The sequence below is a fragment of the Carassius auratus genome, chromosome 10 (assembly GCF_003368295.1).
Source record: "Carassius auratus strain Wakin chromosome 10, ASM336829v1, whole genome shotgun sequence".
NCBI lineage: Eukaryota > Metazoa > Chordata > Actinopteri > Cypriniformes > Cyprinidae > Carassius > Carassius auratus.
The window spans coordinates 14,079,573-14,098,239 of NC_039252.1; the positions used below are offsets into that span (position 1 = coordinate 14,079,573).

Consider the following 18,667-nt stretch of genomic DNA (forward strand, 5'->3'; position numbering starts at 1 on the left):
GCCATCCCAAAGAAGCACAAAATCACTTTTAAATTAAATGTTCCCTCCCGGTGGAATGACCTGCCTATCTCAATCCAAGCAGCTAGGTCCTTAGCCATCTTCAAGAATTGGCTAAAAACATCTCTTCCATCTTTATTTGACTCTCTAACTGGAGCACTCTCTGTTCTAATTCTATTCTTTATCAAAATAAAAAACTCTCCCCTTTAGACTTGCACTCTATTTATTTACTGCTTGCTTTCTTAAAAAAAAAAAAAAAAACGAACACTTGCTTCTCTAATCTTCTTTTCTTTTTTATTTATTATATAATTAGCAAAAGCAAAAAAGCCTCTAACACTAGCTTGCTCTATTCTTTTTCTATTGTATTTGTTTTCTTTTTATTTATGTAATTAAAAAAACCTTACAACATTTAATGCATTAAGCTAACTGATACTTGTTATAACACTTGACATTCACTATTATTCACTGTTAACGAAGCGTTTTCCCTGAACAAATTCCTAATTTGCTGCTTACTAATAGTTAATATGGTAGTTGTTAAGTTTAGTTATGGGGTAGGATTAAAGGATCGAAAATATGGTCATGCAACGTAAGGCATTAATTTGTGGTTTATAAGTACTGATAAACAACCAATATTCTAGTAATATGCAGCAACTAGTTAATAGTGAGTATTGGTCCCTAAAATGAAGCGTTACCATGATGTTTGATACAACTGATATTACTTGAAGAAAAGCTATAGAGCTGCCATAGTCTTGATTTCCTCCTAAAACTGTTGAAGTTGAAAGCAGAAAGGGTCCCAGGAATGGTGTGAAGACAGAACGATTCTGTCAGTGTTCTGCGGACAGACCGACATCTCTGAAACTGACAACAATACCCCTTCCAGACGTTTCGCAAGGTTCTATTAGTTTATTTAGACGTGCCTTTCTCTATTGTAATAGATGTGGGGAAGTGTCAGACATATCTTAAATGAGACTTTCATGGCAAGATGGGTATCTCTGCAAATAGGGTCAGCTTGCCCTTGCTGGAAAAATAAGCTGGAGAAAGCGGTAAGATTTCGTTATCATCTGGCTGTTTCACAGGCCAGTGGTGTAGTTTAGTCTCATTGGAAAGTAACATTAATTTTGTTCTCTCATAATTTTTTATGCCCAGATCACTGCATGACAATAAAATCAAGATCCTTCCAGAAAACACCTTTCATTCTCTTGGATCTTTGGTTGAACTGTGAGTACTGTGGCACATAATCTGGAGAGGATGTGAAATCTTATGATTTGAAAGTGATAACTTTGTTTAAATGTTATGCACTGACATCATAATTGAGATCTCTTTCTATGCACATTTATTTCGCTTATCTAAATGATGTATTTGTTTCTTCTTATAAATTTTTTTATTTACAGAGATTTGTCTTGCAACAGAATTTCCGATCTTCCTAAAAACACTTTCAGGAGTTTACAATATCTGCAGAAACTGTGAGTCATGCACATATCAGTCACATCTTTATTTCAAAAGTGTTGAATACACCACAATACTTTGAAACAAAGGGATATCTCACCCCAAAATGAAAAATTCTGTCATTCTTTTACCCTCATGTCCTTCCAAGCCTGTGTGTTGTTACTTCTTCCATGAAACAAACAAGTCTACATTTGAGAGCTGTCAACCTCCCAAAATAAAGCACAATAAAAGTATTATAGCTGTATTAAAACCTCACCAAAGCCCATTTGTAGCATACATCTGCATTTAGATAAAAAATGGTGTGTTGACGTTATTGATGCCAAAAAACTGATGGTCTTCAGAAGACTTTGAATTTAGCAGATTAGTGTTTCATGCCCTTTTTTAACCTTAAAACATTGTGTTTAAAGAAAAACAGATTTGGAATTTGACCAGGAAATAATCAGAATGAACCTTTTTGGCTGACATATTCCATTTGACTTTGCAGGAACATATCCCATAATCCTTCACTCCATATTCATGCCAGCTACTTCGATCACCTAGTCCAACTTCAGTCTCTGTAAGTATCAACACTGCATGACCTGCCTTTCAAAAGAATGCCTTTTAAGACCCTATTAGTAGGTGTTACATGAAATACAACATTCATGTGCGTTTAACAGAAGTCTGGAGGGCATTGAGATTCCTAAAATATCCACCAAGATGTTTCTTCCCATGGGGAACTTGTCCCACATGTACGTACTTCTCATTGTGTGGTCTGCTTATTAAACTACATAAGTAGGACGCTCAGCTTGTAATGTGTTATTTGTGCATTTTTTGTCTTTTTTTAATTTATTTTATTTTTTAGATATTTTAAGGATTTTCAGTATTGTTCCTATGCCCCACATGTACGGAAATGTAAACCTAATACAGATGGCATTTCATCAGTGGAAGACCTGTTAGCCAGCCATGTTCTGCGGGTGTCCGTCTGGGTTATGGCCTTCATCACCTGCTTCGGGAATCTCTTTGTTATCGGAATGCGCTCCTTCATTAGAGCAGAGAACAACCTGCATGCAGCCTGCATCAAAGTCCTGTGTTGTAAGTACAGCTGAAACTGTTGGTAATTTTGATTAATAAATACACCAAATGCAAAAACAATAATATAAATAAGAAGCTGATGATCTCAGATGATGCCAGTCTTGGATTAAAATACAAAACTGTCAGATATTAACCTTATATTGTAGACATAAGTTACACAATGCTATCTAGCCACGCAACCTGTATTCCCTTATAGCTACTACAACCAAATGGATACAACTCTGACAAATAACAGATTACTTCTTGAGTGTATCAGGGAATATATACACTTTTTGCAAAGCCGCTTTTCACAATATGCATTGTGAAAAGCACTATCCAAATAAAATTGAAATTAACTGAATGAACTTCATTACAGATCAGTCTAGTTTTTGTTCTGTAAACTTGTATATTTAATAATAATAACTTTAATAATAACACAGATGCATGCACTCACACTGTCATCTGTCTGTAACGGTATCATAAAAGTCCACATGGCCAGATTTGGAATAACTCCAAAAAAGTTTGGCTAGACATTCTGCCAGCAAAAAAGATAGATAGAAAGAAAAATTCTTGGAAAGAAACTATGCCCAGATATGCAGCGTCCATGAATGGGGGGATTAGTGGAAAAGCCAAGGGTAACAATAGGTAAAGGAATTTATCTGTATAGTGGATGCTGACAATAGTTAAGCCTATTATGATATGGATTGCTTTTGTGTCCGTTTGTATACAGTACTTGTGCATGTTTGATTGTTTGGTCTTCAGCATTAATGCATGGCATCTGTAATCCTATTAAGAAAGTGACAGTTCGTTCGTCTTCATAAGCTATCTTATTTTTTGAACATTATATTTATTTTGGAACTTATTTAAAGGATAAAGTTACAGAAAGTTCCACAGTCCGATCACTTCCTGATGTACCGAAAAATAAGCACATCTACTAATGCTTAATCTGTGGCAGATGTAGTTCTCCAAACATCAAGATAAGGACACGGATAGGTTATTGGGTTTATTTTTTTGATACTACATTTTTATCATTTGTATATTATTCTTAGTAATAAAACAATGTAATAAATTAATAAATATATAATAAAAAATATTATAAATCTTTAAACTTTTTTTAAAAATCAATGTAAGAATTCTGACTTAATGTTAGCTAAAGACTAAGACTTTTAATTTATTGTATTACAGCATATTTTTGTTATTAATTAATTATTTTTTACATATAATACATTCAATTAAAAAGTGTATAGGAGTGCAATGAATTAGATTTGATATTAATTTGATTTATGCAACTTTTTATTGTCCATATTAATTATTAATTTATTGAATATAATTAAATTGTAAGTCCAGTATGCAGACAAAATAATGAAATGATTGTCCTGTTGAGCTGCAGGAACTACTCTCTTCCTAAGACGTGTCAGGTAAAGGTCATTGTGATCACAGAGGGATGTTATTAGCTGGTGTCACATTCACAGTTCACAGTCTCTGCACAGTCTGCTTGTTCTGCTAATCTCAGCCGCTTCACTGTGTTCAGTGGGAACAGGAGCTTGGCCTTTACCGTTGACTGTTTGCTGACATGAATGCTCACCTTCGCTAAGCTGTCAGAATCAAAGATCGCCTGCTACCACAGATGGTGTTTCCGTTGTCTGGCTCCGATTCATGATGTACTCTTTCAAACTATAATGAACAAGAATGCATTTATATATTATTCATATGAAACATGTTCTCTTTTCTCATAAGCTTTCGTGACAGCTGCGGTTTTCCTAAATTGCGTGTATGACTTGTGGGCGAACCAGAAAATGAGCAGTTATTAAATATTTCACACCTCAGAATAGAAAGGCCTAAAATAAACTGGCAAGGAGCTTCACGCCACTTCTGGTAACACTGAGTTTGTTTTTGTATTGGTAATGAGGAACAGAATTTGCACTGTCAAGATTAATATCCATTACATTAATTTATACAGCAGGGCCTAGTCACTACTGATTTAAATCAATTTAATTAGTCTGTGACTAGTGAGTAAGACAAAAACCAACATGTAGCCACTTGACGGTATACAGACATAGCAATTTCACAATCAGTACAAATGCTGACTTTCATTGTAAAGTTATGAAATGAAGATTGAAGGACTTGGATGAGGAACAAACAAAGCCATCTTACTGTGTGGCACATATTTAAACAGATAACACATTATATTTATGTGTAGAAGCAAACAGTTTTTTTTTTTAATTTGTGCTAAGCACTCTATCACATGCCTGGGGATCTCTGTCAGTGTTTTGATCCTTCACTTTAATGTTTTCCAGTTGCTGACTGTCTGATGGGAGTCTATCTTTTCTTCCTGGGGATATTTGATGTGAAATTTCGGGGCGAATATAACCGGAATGCTCTGATCTGGATGGATAGCGTGGAATGCCGAACGATTGGCTTTCTTGCCATGCTCTCCTCTGAAGTATCTGTTCTACTCCTCACCTACTTGACACTAGAGAAGTTCCTAGTCATCGTCTTCCCGTTTAGCCATCTGCGGCCTGGGAAGCTGCAGACAGTGTTGGCTCTGGCCTTCATCTGGATTCTAGGATTCGCCATAGCAGCTGTTCCCTTGCTAAATGAAGACCTGTTTGGGAACTATTATGGGCGAAATGGAGTTTGTTTTCCTCTGCACTCTGATAGGCTGGAGAAACCAACAGCCAAAGGATACTCCACAGGAATATTTCTAGGTTCGAATCATTTCACAAATTTGATGTTTGCTAATGTGTTTTTCATGTATTTAGTAATTTTAATTATTCTATGAATGTAAAATATACTTCCAGTCAAAGTTTGAAATAATTAAGATTTTTTTGTTATTGTTTTTTAAGTCTCTTATACTCACAGCGGCTGAATTTGTTTGATCAAAATATTTTGAAGCATCAAGAATTTGATTATTACTTCTTTTATTGAATTTGATAAGAATTTGAATTTGTCATTACTGCCAGTGTTCAGAGTCACATGAACCTTCAGAAATCATTCTAATATGGCTTTACTGTGATGCATTACAATTCAAAAGTTTGGGGCAGGTAATGATTTTTTTTTTTTTTTTTTTTTTTTTTTTTGTAAGAAATTAATACTTTTATTCAGAAAGAATGCATAAAATTGTTAAAAAAGTGACAGTAAAAAAATTATAATATTACAAAAGATTCAAATAAGCCATTCTTTTAAACTTGTAGTTCATGAAACCATAGGGATGTCTAGTCACCTAAACTGATAATCCACAATTCAATCATGCACATCCTGAAATATTTGTCTATTATGTATTTACAGGTCTTAATCTGGTGGCGTTTTTGGTGATTGTCATTTCCTATTCCAGCATGTTCTGTTCCATTTATAAAACCGGCATCAATGCCACAGATGTGCGCAGTCGGCTACACAAAGATGTGGCCGTGGCCAACCGCTTTTTCTTTATTGTGTTCTCTGATGCCCTCTGCTGGATACCCATATTTTTGGTCAAAACACTCTCTCTGCTAAAAGTTGAGATTCCAGGTATGTTATCTGTATATCGTCTGGTGGAACTATTACTTATTCATTTTTAATTTTTTAAACATGCAAGTTTCTTGATCAGTATTTCAATACATTTGCATTTTGCATTTTGACCTCTGTTGTGCTGGAAAACACTAGTTAAATAGTTTTTACAGAAAATATTGTTCATGAATACTGATTGTGAATAATGTATAGTGCAATAATGTGGGGATAGCTAAGACTGGGATTAGACATTTTGCACTGATCTTCAGCCCTGTAACATTTTGGTATTTATCAAAAATGATATGAGTTAAGTTTCCAAATTAAATGAATTTCAGTGTTTTTTGTTGTTTGTATGCACAAATGGAAAACAAATTCATTTTTGTAAAAATGATCCAGCTATCTCTGTCTCAGTGTATTACAGATGTTAAGATTATCAGTACAGTCAGCTTTTCTGTTGTTAACATGAATGCCCTATGTATATCTCTGCAGGGACAATAAACTCCTGGGTGGTGATATTCATTCTTCCAATCAACAGCGCTCTTAACCCCATCCTCTACACCCTGACCACCAGCTTCTTCAGAGAACAGGTGGAGCTTCTCCTTTGCCAGTGGCAGCGGCGCTCTTTGTCAAAGAAAGTCCGTAAGAGTCTCACCAGCTCCACCATCTACATGGAGCCCTTTCGCAATGCAGAATACCCTGCAAAAATTTCCTTGCCACGACTGTCTTTGACAAACATGGATAACCAATATGGGTGAAAGAGTCAATGAGTAAATGGTTTTATACTGTAGCCTATCATAATCATTATCTGTGTTCAGACAGGAGAATTGACAGTCTTTGCTGAAACAGTTTAGTTGAAGAATGGAACTGTGATTCTTGCCGTTTTGGTTCCAGTATATAGTGCTCTTTTTAGACACATGACTCTAGCTTCACTGTTTTCTCCATTAGGAGAAGTATTTTTGATCACTTTAGCTAGACGAGAGCCTCAGACCCCTCCAGCGTCCATTTCCTTCCTAAACGCCATGTTTGGCTTACAGCCCCTGAGCTGGGCTTGTTGTTTGTCTCAAAAGCTTTACAAGAAGAAAATCAATGACTACAAAACGCAATGCACAAGACTGTCAGTATTTACTGCAGAGCACATCTGAGAGGGATCCAAAGAACTTTATAGTATTATTTACATGAAGGGCATTTGTTTTATGGAAATGTTTCGATATGTGGTTTTGAGGTTGAATTTGAGAAGTTATTTGTAATATACAGCAAAGTTTTTTTATATATATATATATTTGTTCTGCCATTTCACAGAAAAGAAACATTAAATGGAATGCCTCAAAGTTGGTTGGTCAACAAAGTAAATCATTCCTGACTGAACAGAAGCATGCAAACAAGATAAAGTGGTGCATATCATTCAGTTATTTTTTTTTCTTTTTTATATTTTTTATTTTTCTTTTTTTTTTACAATGATGCTAAAGCATTTTATTTTTATACTCATGCAGACTATTTATAAGTTAGATTTTTGGAAAAATGTGAACAAATATTCAAAGTCAGATTTAACAATTTAACAAGCAATAGATAATTGAAAATCTGCAGAAGTTCATCAACCAGTGACACTAGTGAGCCAAGGATATCCTTGTACACTGAAACAAATGATATTACATTTTCATAAGGTGACTTTTTTTCTTTTAAGGTAAGTGGTTGCAAACAATTTATTTTAGCTACATTAAAAAAAAACAATGTCTATGTTGAAAGTTAGTCAACTAAATGTATTTAAATGTAGCTAAAATAAATTTATTGCAACCACTTACCTTAAAAGAAAAAAGTCACAATGACACAGAGATTTTAAAATCTTAGTAAAAAAGCATGTTGATTGTTTATAATTTATCATGAATGAGTGATCTTTGTCAAATTCTCATGTTTGTTTTTTTCATAATGTATATCACACAAACAGCTTACACTGCTGGTCAATAGTTTTTTTTAATGTTTTTGAAATAAGTCTCTAATGCTCCCCAAGGCTTATTGTTATTTGCACATGATCCAAATAAGCACCAAAAGCTGTTTTTGGTATTGATTATAATAAAAACCATTATTAATAATTGAGAAACAATGGCAGCCTAATTGATAACAGACACAAAATAGTATTTTGAAAATGAAACAATAATTTATCGCAGTCTTGAATTTTTGATCAAATAAATACAGCCTTGTGGGCATAAGACTTATTTGAAAAAATGTTTCAAACTTTTGAATGGTAGAATATACATTTTTGCTTATGTAAAGTCGGTGCTGTGAACATTCTGATTATCAGTTGTGTACCGTTTGTACTACGCAATTAAATTACATCCTGTTTTCAAAATGCATCGGGAGCAACTTGAGGAGAAACTCCAATTCGCAGATTTAATGAAATTGTGCTCTTTTAAAGGTAGACTCCATTAAAATATTACATTTGATGCTTTTTGTATGGGTTGTTTGCCACTGTGCACCTGTCAGTATCCAGCAGCATCCATCCAGCCGCTCCAGAACCTAATGGATGGAAGGAAACAGATGGGCTTGCTTCTGAGCCAATCAGCGATCTCCATTTCTCTCCTTTGGAAAATATCTACGCTCTGATTGGTCACCAAGGGCGGAGCTGCGCCATCCTCAGCGGCCGTCTTTTTCTGTCAGTCGATGCGAGGAGACGCGAGACCAATGAAGTGAAATTGAATTGAGCGACGACGTTTGGATAAAGATATGACCATATAAACTGCTATACACGAACACACAAGGTATTCTGTTTTTTGCTCGATGCTTTTACGGTGTGAAATGTAATCGTGTTTTTATTCCAGTGCACCTTCAATTGTGAAACCGCCTAAAATTGACGAAGAAGGCGTGAGGAAGGCCAAACCACCAGCACAGATTGTGTTTATTTGTCTGTTGTTGATAACAAACACGACAAAACAGATTTGGCTTATAACATTGTCACTTGGATAATTACCTTACAAATATCTTTTGCTCTCTAAAATGATTGGCATAGGTGTTCTGGGTTCACGAAGCGGAATAAATGTAATTTACATGTAGCTGTAATGGAGATAGATCTCTGCGGTGATTATGACAACAATGTAATAGTGGCTGGCTGTGCTCAAAACCGAGTGTGCTGCCTATCTGGACGATGTTTGTGGGCAGCACGGCGTGTGCAGCTTTTGTCAAAGATACGCTGAAATTCCGCGCGTAATGTAAATATTTAAGAAATGTGGTTTACTTAGGCAGTTGACGGGCTTTTGAGACACATCTTATGACACAGATCATCACGATCAAGCATCACCGATATTATATTTTACCTTTAAGGAACAAAAATGGGATGATTTTGTATTCTGCATGGCAGCAATCGCCTCCTTTGTCTAAACAAGGTAGGTCGTGACAGATTCCCCCCCCCCCCTCCATTATTTAAATATTAATTATTAAGTAGGAAAATGTAAAATCTGTGGAGCACCCTGAAGTTTTGCAGTAACAATTGCATTAGCGTTCTTTCATTTGTGCAGGTCAATTTATTGACGTGCAATATGTGTGACATGGATGTTACTATCATGAATAATTATATTCCGATTATATTTACTGATGCAAATTTAATTAACAGGGACTTTAGATGCAAATCTGTTTTATTTACGTGAAAAAGTCACACTGAACATCAAGCATTCAAAATCTATATAAAAATATTTATTTTTTAAAAGGTCAAACAAAGAAAACAAAAACATGTTTATATATATATATATATATATATATATATATATATATATATATATATATATATATATATATATATATATTTTTTTTTTTTTTTTTTTTGTTACTGTATAGCAGGTTGCTGCTGCTTCAGTTGTTTCGATACTCATAGGTTCCAGGAAGAATTGTGGGCACAAACAGCTTTTGCATCTATGCTTTATTCATTACGTTTAGTTCAGACAAAAGCAGGCAGCCGGCATTGCTCACTTCATTGCTGTGAACCATGTGTGTGCTTGCTTGAGGGTTTGTAAATATTTACATTCAGTTGCTGAAGCCATTTGTGAATGCATTTCATTTTGCTTGCAATGTTTTGCTAATCATTCTAATAATCTGTATTGTAATGTATACTGGTCCAATGTGAAGAAAGCTTGCATAGGTCTGTCAAATAGTCCCTTTAGGAGGCACTCAGCTGTGGGTTTGTTTGTGAGTGTGGGCGGGCGAATTTATCATTGATGGTTTGATGTTGTAATTTAGTCTTGCGGCTCAGATCCTGCTTTACAATTAGTGAAGAGAATTTCGGTTTTATTTTTACAGTACAAGTCATATTGTATATTAAAGGATGCATTTTAGCCAGTATGATAGTTTGACTTATAAATCTTTAAAAACATATTTGCATTGTCTTGATGTGTTTAGGTTTAGGACAAAGAAATGCTTTCTGGATCAGAACTTGCAATACCTGAAGACTGTTGATCATTTTGGGCTTAAATGTGCTTTGTATCTTTTTTTTTCTATGAACTTCAAATTTCCTGTTTGCTTTATATATTGTTAGAATGTTATTTAAAATATAAACAACAGTTATGACACCAATTTGTTCACATAAATAAGTGTGATGTCCTTCAGGAAATGCGTATCTAATTGTTTTACATTCTTTCTGTAGTGCTTCAGAAGAACACACATTTCACAGTTACTGAGAGATCTGACTGAATGTGTGATGCGCAGCCCACTTAATCATTATATAATCGTAGAGCGATGGTCTTGGTTATTGTGTCTACTGTGTAGTGGGTGCTTATGGGATTTTATATAACAGCTTCTGGCAGGTAGTTTTTAGAAGTGCTATGGTGACTCATTTTTAGTCAAGAGCTTTTCATTGTTCAGCTGCTGTAGCCATATTGTGAACTGTATGTCTCTCTTCTCAGTCTGGCTTTTTTTTTTTTTTTAAACTCAAGTCATGAATTATTAACTGGGGAGTAAGAGCTGCAAAAAAGGAACATAGCTATAGCAACACTGCATTCTTTTTTTTATCTCTATCTCCATCCATCTTCACATCGAATAGTTTATCTTTTTGTGATGTTTCTCAATCTAATAAGCAATGAGAGAGATGCACAGTTGCAACCCTTGTGCTGATCACACATTGTTATCTACATGTTTTCTAGCTCTTTGTGAGTTTTTTAGCTGATGAGTTATCTAATCTTAACAAATTAAATCTCATTCAAAGTGTGAAGTTGAAATGTGTTTCCATAATCGTTTTAATGCTTTTATATGCTTGATGGTTTAAGCCAATAAATGTAATGTAAAATAATGCTCAAAACTTTTTATTCATCAAATAATCCTGAAAAAAGCGTGTGTTTCTTGAGCAGCACATCAGTATTTCAATGAATTCTGAAGAACCATGTGAAACTGAAAATTGAACTGAAATTTAGCTTTTTAAAATTTGTTATAGGTGAAGTTATTTTAATAGCATACTTTATTTGCTAAAAAATGAAATAATATTGGGATAAAACCATGAACTTTACATCTACTAAGCTCTAGAGGGCAGCCTCACGCTTCAGTTAAATCAGTTTTTGGGAGAAAGTTTTGTAATGAAACCTCTTGACTTTTTCCGTTTTTTTTCCTCTCTCATGGTTGTTGCCCCTTTATAAAATAATTAAAAAAAATCTGTTTTCAACATTAAATCTACAACTCCACATAAACCATTTTTTAAATTTTTTTTCATAAAATACAAACCAAATCATTAGATCTTCCATCAAGCTTTCATGCCATTTTCAGTTTCTAAATCACAGTTCTGCTTTTCTTTCAGGGCACCTTTGAACTAAAGAGCTTTTGAAACATGACACTGCTAATGCATAAAATGTTTTGTAAATTGTTGAGAGAGATCAAATCTATAGAAGAGCATTTTAAAGTGCTCTTGAGTTGAAGAGAAGACAGATGAGTCAGTTACTGTCTATAAAGGATCAGCAAAACAATAAGAAAACAAGACTAAACTAACTTGTCAAAATGTGTAAATATTGACATTTCACTATCTGAAGTCACAATGTCTCAGAATGGCTTTTTTGTGGACGTCATGTCTATGTGGCATCACTCTTCTGGCAGACCATTCCTAACTGCCATCTGAGGAATGTGACATCTGAAGATCACTAGCGAGAAGATAAACACAGACCCTGGCTTGATGTGGTGATCACCCATGTGTGTGTGCTCCAGTCTGGAGTTCTAGGTTATCTCCAGTAATAATTAGGCTGCACCAATTATGTGTGCTATTTTGGGGTGGGCCTGTGGTATTTGCAGGGTTCTTTGTATTTTTATCTGTGTTACATAAAGATGACACACATTTTTGAGGGATGGGTTGATGAGTTTTCATCATGTTTTCATCCAGAGGGGAGCTACTCCAAAACAGAAAACAAGACATAAAGGGTCTTGTATGATCCTGCCAGCTAACCTCAGCATTTCCTGTTCACTCACAGTAGAAAGAGAACTGATAGGAAGTCCAATCATTCTTAAGCAGACTTTAACGGTATGATCCAAACAATTTCTATTTTGAAGATTGATTGAATGGAACCAGCAGACGAAGGAAAATGGAATGACACTTTCTATGTAAGAATAGTGGAACATAGGCTACTTGCTCTGTGATTGTGACTGGGCCAATCAAAACAGCTCGCCATGATCTATGATATTTTAATGTCTATATGTAAATCAATGGGATTTTTCTCACATCTTGAAATTTTGTATTAGAGTTATGACTTAGATATTATTAGCAGGCTGTTCATACATTAGGTCTGTGTTTGACTTTTGTTTCCTGTTTTATGTTTTTTTTTTTTTTTGTCTGTCTGTCTGTTTGTTAGTTTTTAGTTTTTTGCTTGTGTATAGGGCTTTTAGATCTACAACTCTGAGATGGCTGTGAAGGCCCTCGGGAAAAGACGTTGACCCTATTTGGATTTGCATTAAAATGTTGTTTATTAAAGAAAAGGGCTGTTTTGTGTTCTCTCGAGGGAGTGGACAGTCAAAAAGTTTATTTTCCCCTCTTTTTTCTGGACTTTCAGCCGGGGTCACTCAGAGGGAGAGACTGAGAATAAGGTAGTTGTTCCATGCTGACCTTCAAAATGTTACTCTGTAAAGCCAGCAATGCTTTTCAGTGAACAGTGTTTGATAGCTTACTGATATTAAAAGGTGGTCCAAACAAAAGGATTGTATTCGTCTGCTGATATACATAATCCTTGTTTCGTGAACACATGGGAATCAAGTCTCGGAGGACACAGTGCCTTGACGACCGTTTCGAAAACACCTTGGATGCAAAACGTAAAACTAATGAATGCAAACGAGAGGTGGGTTATATTTATAGGTTGCTTTCTGTCCTCACAAATGACAAGGTGTCTAAAACACTAAACCTGATTCACATTAAATAAACACAGCCAAACATGCCTCTCCTCCTGTCCTTCCAAAATCTCCACCCTCTCTGTCACATAAGAGGCGTTTCTGTCTTGAGTAATCCAACACCTGCCCCATTCAGGCGTATTACTGTAACTGGCTAAACAGCCTGGACCTGTGAGAGCAGACAGAGAGCATACGCACTCATCCCTCTGATTTACTTCACACTTTAAAGCTCATGTACCTGGTACAGAGAAAAGAGGGACAAGAAAAACCCCACAAAAGAAGAGACAGGCAGAACATAGAGGAGCTTCTCTGGAGATCTGTACCCATGCTGATCAGTAGCAGGTGAAAGTGGTTCCTCTCTTTGTCATCCGTGTCGGATATGTCCGTGGAGGATGTCTGGAGTGCCGGAGTTGTGGTGGACGATAAACTGGACCCTTGTGAAACCCAGAACCAGGATGGGATTGTTTTGGTCCAGATGGCTAGTCTCTCCATGCATATGTTCGCTCCAGCAGACTTTAAAGGGAAGTTCAGGAAGATCCAGCCGAGAAAAAGACCCACCATCTTCAAAGAAGGTACTGCTCAGGTTTTACTTTGGTAGTCAATCTTGATGTGTTTCTGTACGACACGCGAGACATCACTCGTAATGTGTAATTCAATTAGATCTGTCTTTAATGTCCTGCCAAGTGGTAGACTCCCATCTTTCCCTCACACACAGGACATCAAACTTGTGTTTCTTGTATTTTTTCTAAGTCAGTTAAATGATAGCCTGCAGTTCGTCTCAGTGTGAAAATTTGTGACACAACACAGTGATGTCATGTAATGACTATGTCTAAGACGTTCTGGTAGCCGTGAGCTAGAGATCATCACGCGGGCGGGGAATTTCATTGAAACTTGTGGCTGGTTGTGGTTGTATCGTACCTTTTAATTTTCTTTTCACATTATTAGAGCCAGGTTTTGAGAAGTCATAAAAGGTCACCCACACCCTAAAAGATTTTCATCGTGGAGACAAAGAATGTCTCTTGGGTTGACAAGGACTATTGCCACACAGTTAGTGATCTTAAGGGACTTCTGTTAGGACCGGTGTCTATGTGAGTGATGGGGGAATGGGGGAAGAGTGCATGCTGATGATAGATAGAATCGGGATAAGGAAAGAGATCATATTGGGTTTTAATTAGACCCTCAGAAAATCAGCATCTCGGTTCAGCCGGAACCACAGCTGGGATGATCCGTATGCAGAGCCAACATATAGGAGAAAAGGAAAAGAAAAAACAGTTGATTTTGCTATATATCCACATTGATTGTCATAGCAATACCTGTGTAGATTCACTATTTTTGAGACGCTAGCAATGAGTGTTTTGCCAATTATTGTTTTTCGTGAGAGCATTATCAAAGACATTGTAAACAACACTAAGGTAAAAGTTTACAGTTGGTCATTTATTTTTTTAATTAAAATGTTTTTAAGTATCACTAAGGCTGCATTTATTTAATCAAAAATACAGTAAAATCTGTAATGTTGTGAAATATATTTATAATTTAAAATATCTTTTCTATTTTAATGTATTTTAAAATTGTATTAATTGCTGAATTTTCAACATTATTACTCTTGTCTTCAGTGCCACATGATCCTTAAAACATCATTCTAATATGTGACCCTGGACCACAAAACCAGTCATAAGTTGCATGGGAATATTTGTAGCAATAGCCAGCATTACATTGTATGGGTCAAAATTATAGATTTCTCTTTTATGGCAAAAATCATTAGGATATTATGCAAAGATCATGTTCCTTGAAGATATTTTGTAAATTTCCCTCTGTAAATATATTAAAACATAATTTTTTATTATTAATATGCATCGCTAAGTACTTCATTAGGACAACTTTAAAGGGGATTTTCTCAATATTAAGATTTTTTTATTGCACCCTCAGATTCCAGATTTTTCAAATTGTTGTATCTCAGCCCAATATTGTCCCATCCTAACAAACAAAATAATCAGTTGTGCGGCACACATTTTGGTGGAAAGCATACTTTTGTTAGGATTCTTTGACATTTAATAACATTTATCTGAAATAGAATTCTTTTGTACCATTATAAATGTCTTTACTTTTGATCAGCTCACACCCTTTCTGAATAAGATAATTAATAAATAAAAGAAAAATCTTAATGACCTCAAAGCTGTCAATGGTATGCAGTGGGTTAATGAAGTCTTCTTGCCTCAAAATGTGATGTAACTAACAATCATGAATTAAGAAAAATAAAATAAAAAATCTTAAAATCCAGGCAAACATACATTAACAAAAACCTGTTTAATCAAATGGATTTCATTAGATGGTTTAATGCGTTTTTCCTGTTCTGACTACAAAAAATAGACAGATGTGAATCAAAAATTCTGCCTGTCTCACCAAGGCCTTAGAACAATGAAGAAATACAGTTTATTATGTAAACAGTTGAGGGTTGAGGGATAGGTTTTAAACAAAGAAACAGACTGAGAGAGAACCGAGAGAATCTGGCCATGAAAACTTTGGAGGGAAAGTGGATAGTGGTTTAGAAGTCAGGGTATAATAAACATTTTAGTTGTTTCAAAGGTTTGATTTGTGGTATGATGTATTGTGTTTTATCTAGTGCTGTGTTCTTCTGTCATGTCCTCTTAAAAGCTATAAAAGGGAGTATTTTAAGGGTTTCTGCTGAGTGGACTCCTTTGACCGATTGCTTTTTCAGAGCTGTACTGAACAGGTGTCTCAGATGCCTTTAAGGCCAGGAACACTCACAGAAGTCTTACTTGACTGTAAATAACTTTTATCAGAGGAAAACCAGCAGAATATAAATAGGGACTTTTTTCACTTAAGAGATTTCTACAGTAGCCTGAATTATTATGTATATTTAATTTATTCCCACTCACGTTGTTGTTCGTGTGTAACAGTGTCTCTCAGTTTTCCTTATTTAATTTTAGCACTTGACCCATCATTGACTCTTACTGGAAAGAGCCCAATTAGATCATGGGTTTTGGAAGGTGGATTGCTCACCAGCACTGACACGGAACTAGTATCAGGGTAACAGGATCCTAGTTGCTGGATAGTTATGAGTCAGTGATCCCTGTGCCAGAGTCTAACAGCTGGCAAAGGCCTCCTGACGCTCTTAATGCTTGGAATTCTGGGGGTTTCTTGTTAAGGTTATCCAAGCATGACTGCTGTGAAGCTCTCGTAGCAGAGAATAATATCATTAGCAGTTTGCTAGCAGCAAAAGTTATGCAGCAAAACAAACAGTTGACTCAGCATTTATTTGAACCATTTTAAGCAGCTATAGTTTTTTTTTAGCTTTACCACATTATTGTCCTGCGTAGCTTTTATAGCAACTCTTTGTTTGGCTTGGTTATTAAACATCACATCTGATTGGCTTTGACAAGAATGAAAAATTTAGATTTTTCTTAAAAAAAGTAATATTTTTTTAAGAAAAATCTAAATTTTTCATTCTTGTTTTAATTGAAACAGCAAACCTATGTTCTGCAGCACAAAAAGAAACAATTTTAAAAGATTAATTAAATGATTCACATTTTTTACATTGTTATATGCATTCATTTGATTACCACTGTTTTTGGTAATAAATTTATATTAAATCATTAAACAGAAGAATTCATAAAATGTAAAACAGACAACAGATTTCTGAAAAAAAAAGTGTAGTAACTTTTGTTAACATTTTAACAAAGTCTATTTATTATTAAGAATTCAGTTGATTAGATCTTTTTTTTTTATTATTAGTTCAGGTACATTAAACCATTAAAGCAGAAAACAGGAAAAGTGTTGTTGTGAATGCCATTGACTTTTATTGTATGGGCAAAAACCGTTTAAAACATTCCTCAGAATATCAGAAGATAGAAACCGGACTGGTTGGAATGGCTGTCAGTTGGACAGTATTTTTTTTTTTTAAAGCAGCTCATCAGACAAAACAGTGAGAGCGTTTGTGAGCGGTGGAAGTGGTGGGTGTGACCCCAGCTGCTGTGGAGATGTGCCCGGGACAGCTGGGAGAACTCCACAGTAGCAGTTAAACAGTCAATTCAAGCTACCGCAAACAGCACTTTTCCAAACTTTTTCAGCGCTAACACATAATTCATTTTTACTGATTTATATCACCACTTTATTGCATCTAAATGCTGGCAGTGTTAACCAGAACTTTGCCAGAAACTGGACATTTTTATGGCTCTCTCTCTGCATATGAATCAAGCTGTATCCATCACATGCAGTGAGCAAGGTAATAAAATATTGAAATAATAAGCAAGTTAAAGCGATTTACACATTATGAATATTTAATCTCCCTCATGTGTTTTATTACATTATTTGGTAACGTATCTTGCAGAATATAGATCAGTTCCTCTCAGTTTAATATTATTTCAGATGTGACTGAATATGAATGATCTTTCTTCAGTCACTTGCCTGAGAGCTATGATACATTGCACTAATTACATGCTGTCAATCAAGTTGTTATACGGTTATACACTCTTTCCAAGACTGTTCATTTGGCATAAACACTGTATGTTTGCAGAGGGAAGCATTTATATTATGGTTGCCCACGTTTACAAATACACGTTTTGCTTCTTTCTGTGGATGTCTTTATAGGCGAGGCAAACGTGAACAAAAGAGAAAAAGAACAAGAAATTCTGGAAATATAGAGAACACTGAGGAGAACATGTTTGGTAACTTGCCAACCGCTGTTAACAAAAATTAAATCCAACTGTTTTCACATGGAAACTATTTACTTTCATTCTTTCACCAGTCTTAGATTCTGTCTGCTCTGAACATCTGGGAGATTAGCATCACATTCCTTTGGCGATGTATATCGACCATTAATGCAAAAAATGCTTCGTTTGTTCCATTCTAAAAGTATGTTTTGAATATAAGACGCTATGCCATCAAAGGAATAAATTCAATTTTCAAATAATAAAATGGAAGACAGTTATTTTAAATTGTAATAATATTTAACAATATTACTGTTTTTTTAATCAAATAAATAGAGCCTTGGTTGAGCATAAGAGACACATAAAAAAAACTAAATGTTTATTTTGTGAAAAGAAAAAAAACAATGATTAAATAAATTTATATTTGAATTTATAAATTTAATGAGATTAAAAAAAGATAAATAAAAAAAAGTAAAAGATTCAAGGCATGTTGCATAGTGGTCATACATTTTTGTTACTACACAGAATGGGACACAAAAATCAGACCAGCCTTACAGGTTTGCATGAATCAGCTCTAGTCTCCTCCCTCTTTGTCTCCTTTATTTCGTGTTTGTTTTTTTTTTTTGTTTTTTTTACTATTATTGTTGGCAAAAGCTGCAAATCAGTTAGATTGAAGCAAAGCTTTCAGT

General features: G+C 35.0%; 2 protein-coding genes across 9 annotated transcripts in view; both read left to right on the forward strand.

Moving 5' to 3' along the window:
* LOC113109949 (relaxin receptor 2-like) overlaps positions 1-7,684 on the forward strand; it is a 52,152-nt gene extending 44,468 nt beyond the window's left edge. For both annotated transcript variants that reach the window (XM_026273852.1, XM_026273853.1), the window contains exons 11-18: positions 1,144-1,215; positions 1,389-1,460; positions 1,928-1,999; positions 2,100-2,171; positions 2,285-2,514; positions 4,791-5,201; positions 5,782-6,000; positions 6,469-7,684. In XM_026273852.1, coding sequence (XP_026129637.1) covers positions 1,144-1,215; positions 1,389-1,460; positions 1,928-1,999; positions 2,100-2,171; positions 2,285-2,514; positions 4,791-5,201; positions 5,782-6,000; positions 6,469-6,734 — 1,414 coding nt within the window. In that variant the 3' untranslated portion in view covers positions 6,735-7,684. The remainder of the gene's footprint in view (positions 1-1,143; positions 1,216-1,388; positions 1,461-1,927; positions 2,000-2,099; positions 2,172-2,284; positions 2,515-4,790; positions 5,202-5,781; positions 6,001-6,468) is intronic.
* Positions 7,685-8,601: 917 nt separating this feature from the next.
* The window catches only part of LOC113109950 (protein furry homolog), a 55,811-nt gene continuing 45,745 nt past the window's right edge, over positions 8,602-18,667 (forward strand). For 6 of the 7 annotated variants that reach the window (XM_026273854.1, XM_026273857.1, XM_026273856.1 and 3 more), the window contains exon 1: positions 13,471-13,883. In XM_026273854.1, coding sequence (XP_026129639.1) covers positions 13,691-13,883 — 193 coding nt within the window. In that variant the 5' untranslated portion in view covers positions 13,471-13,690. Of the gene's footprint in view, positions 8,733-13,470; positions 13,884-18,667 lie in introns of those variants that run through there. The other variant, XM_026273864.1, reaches the window with a different exon arrangement.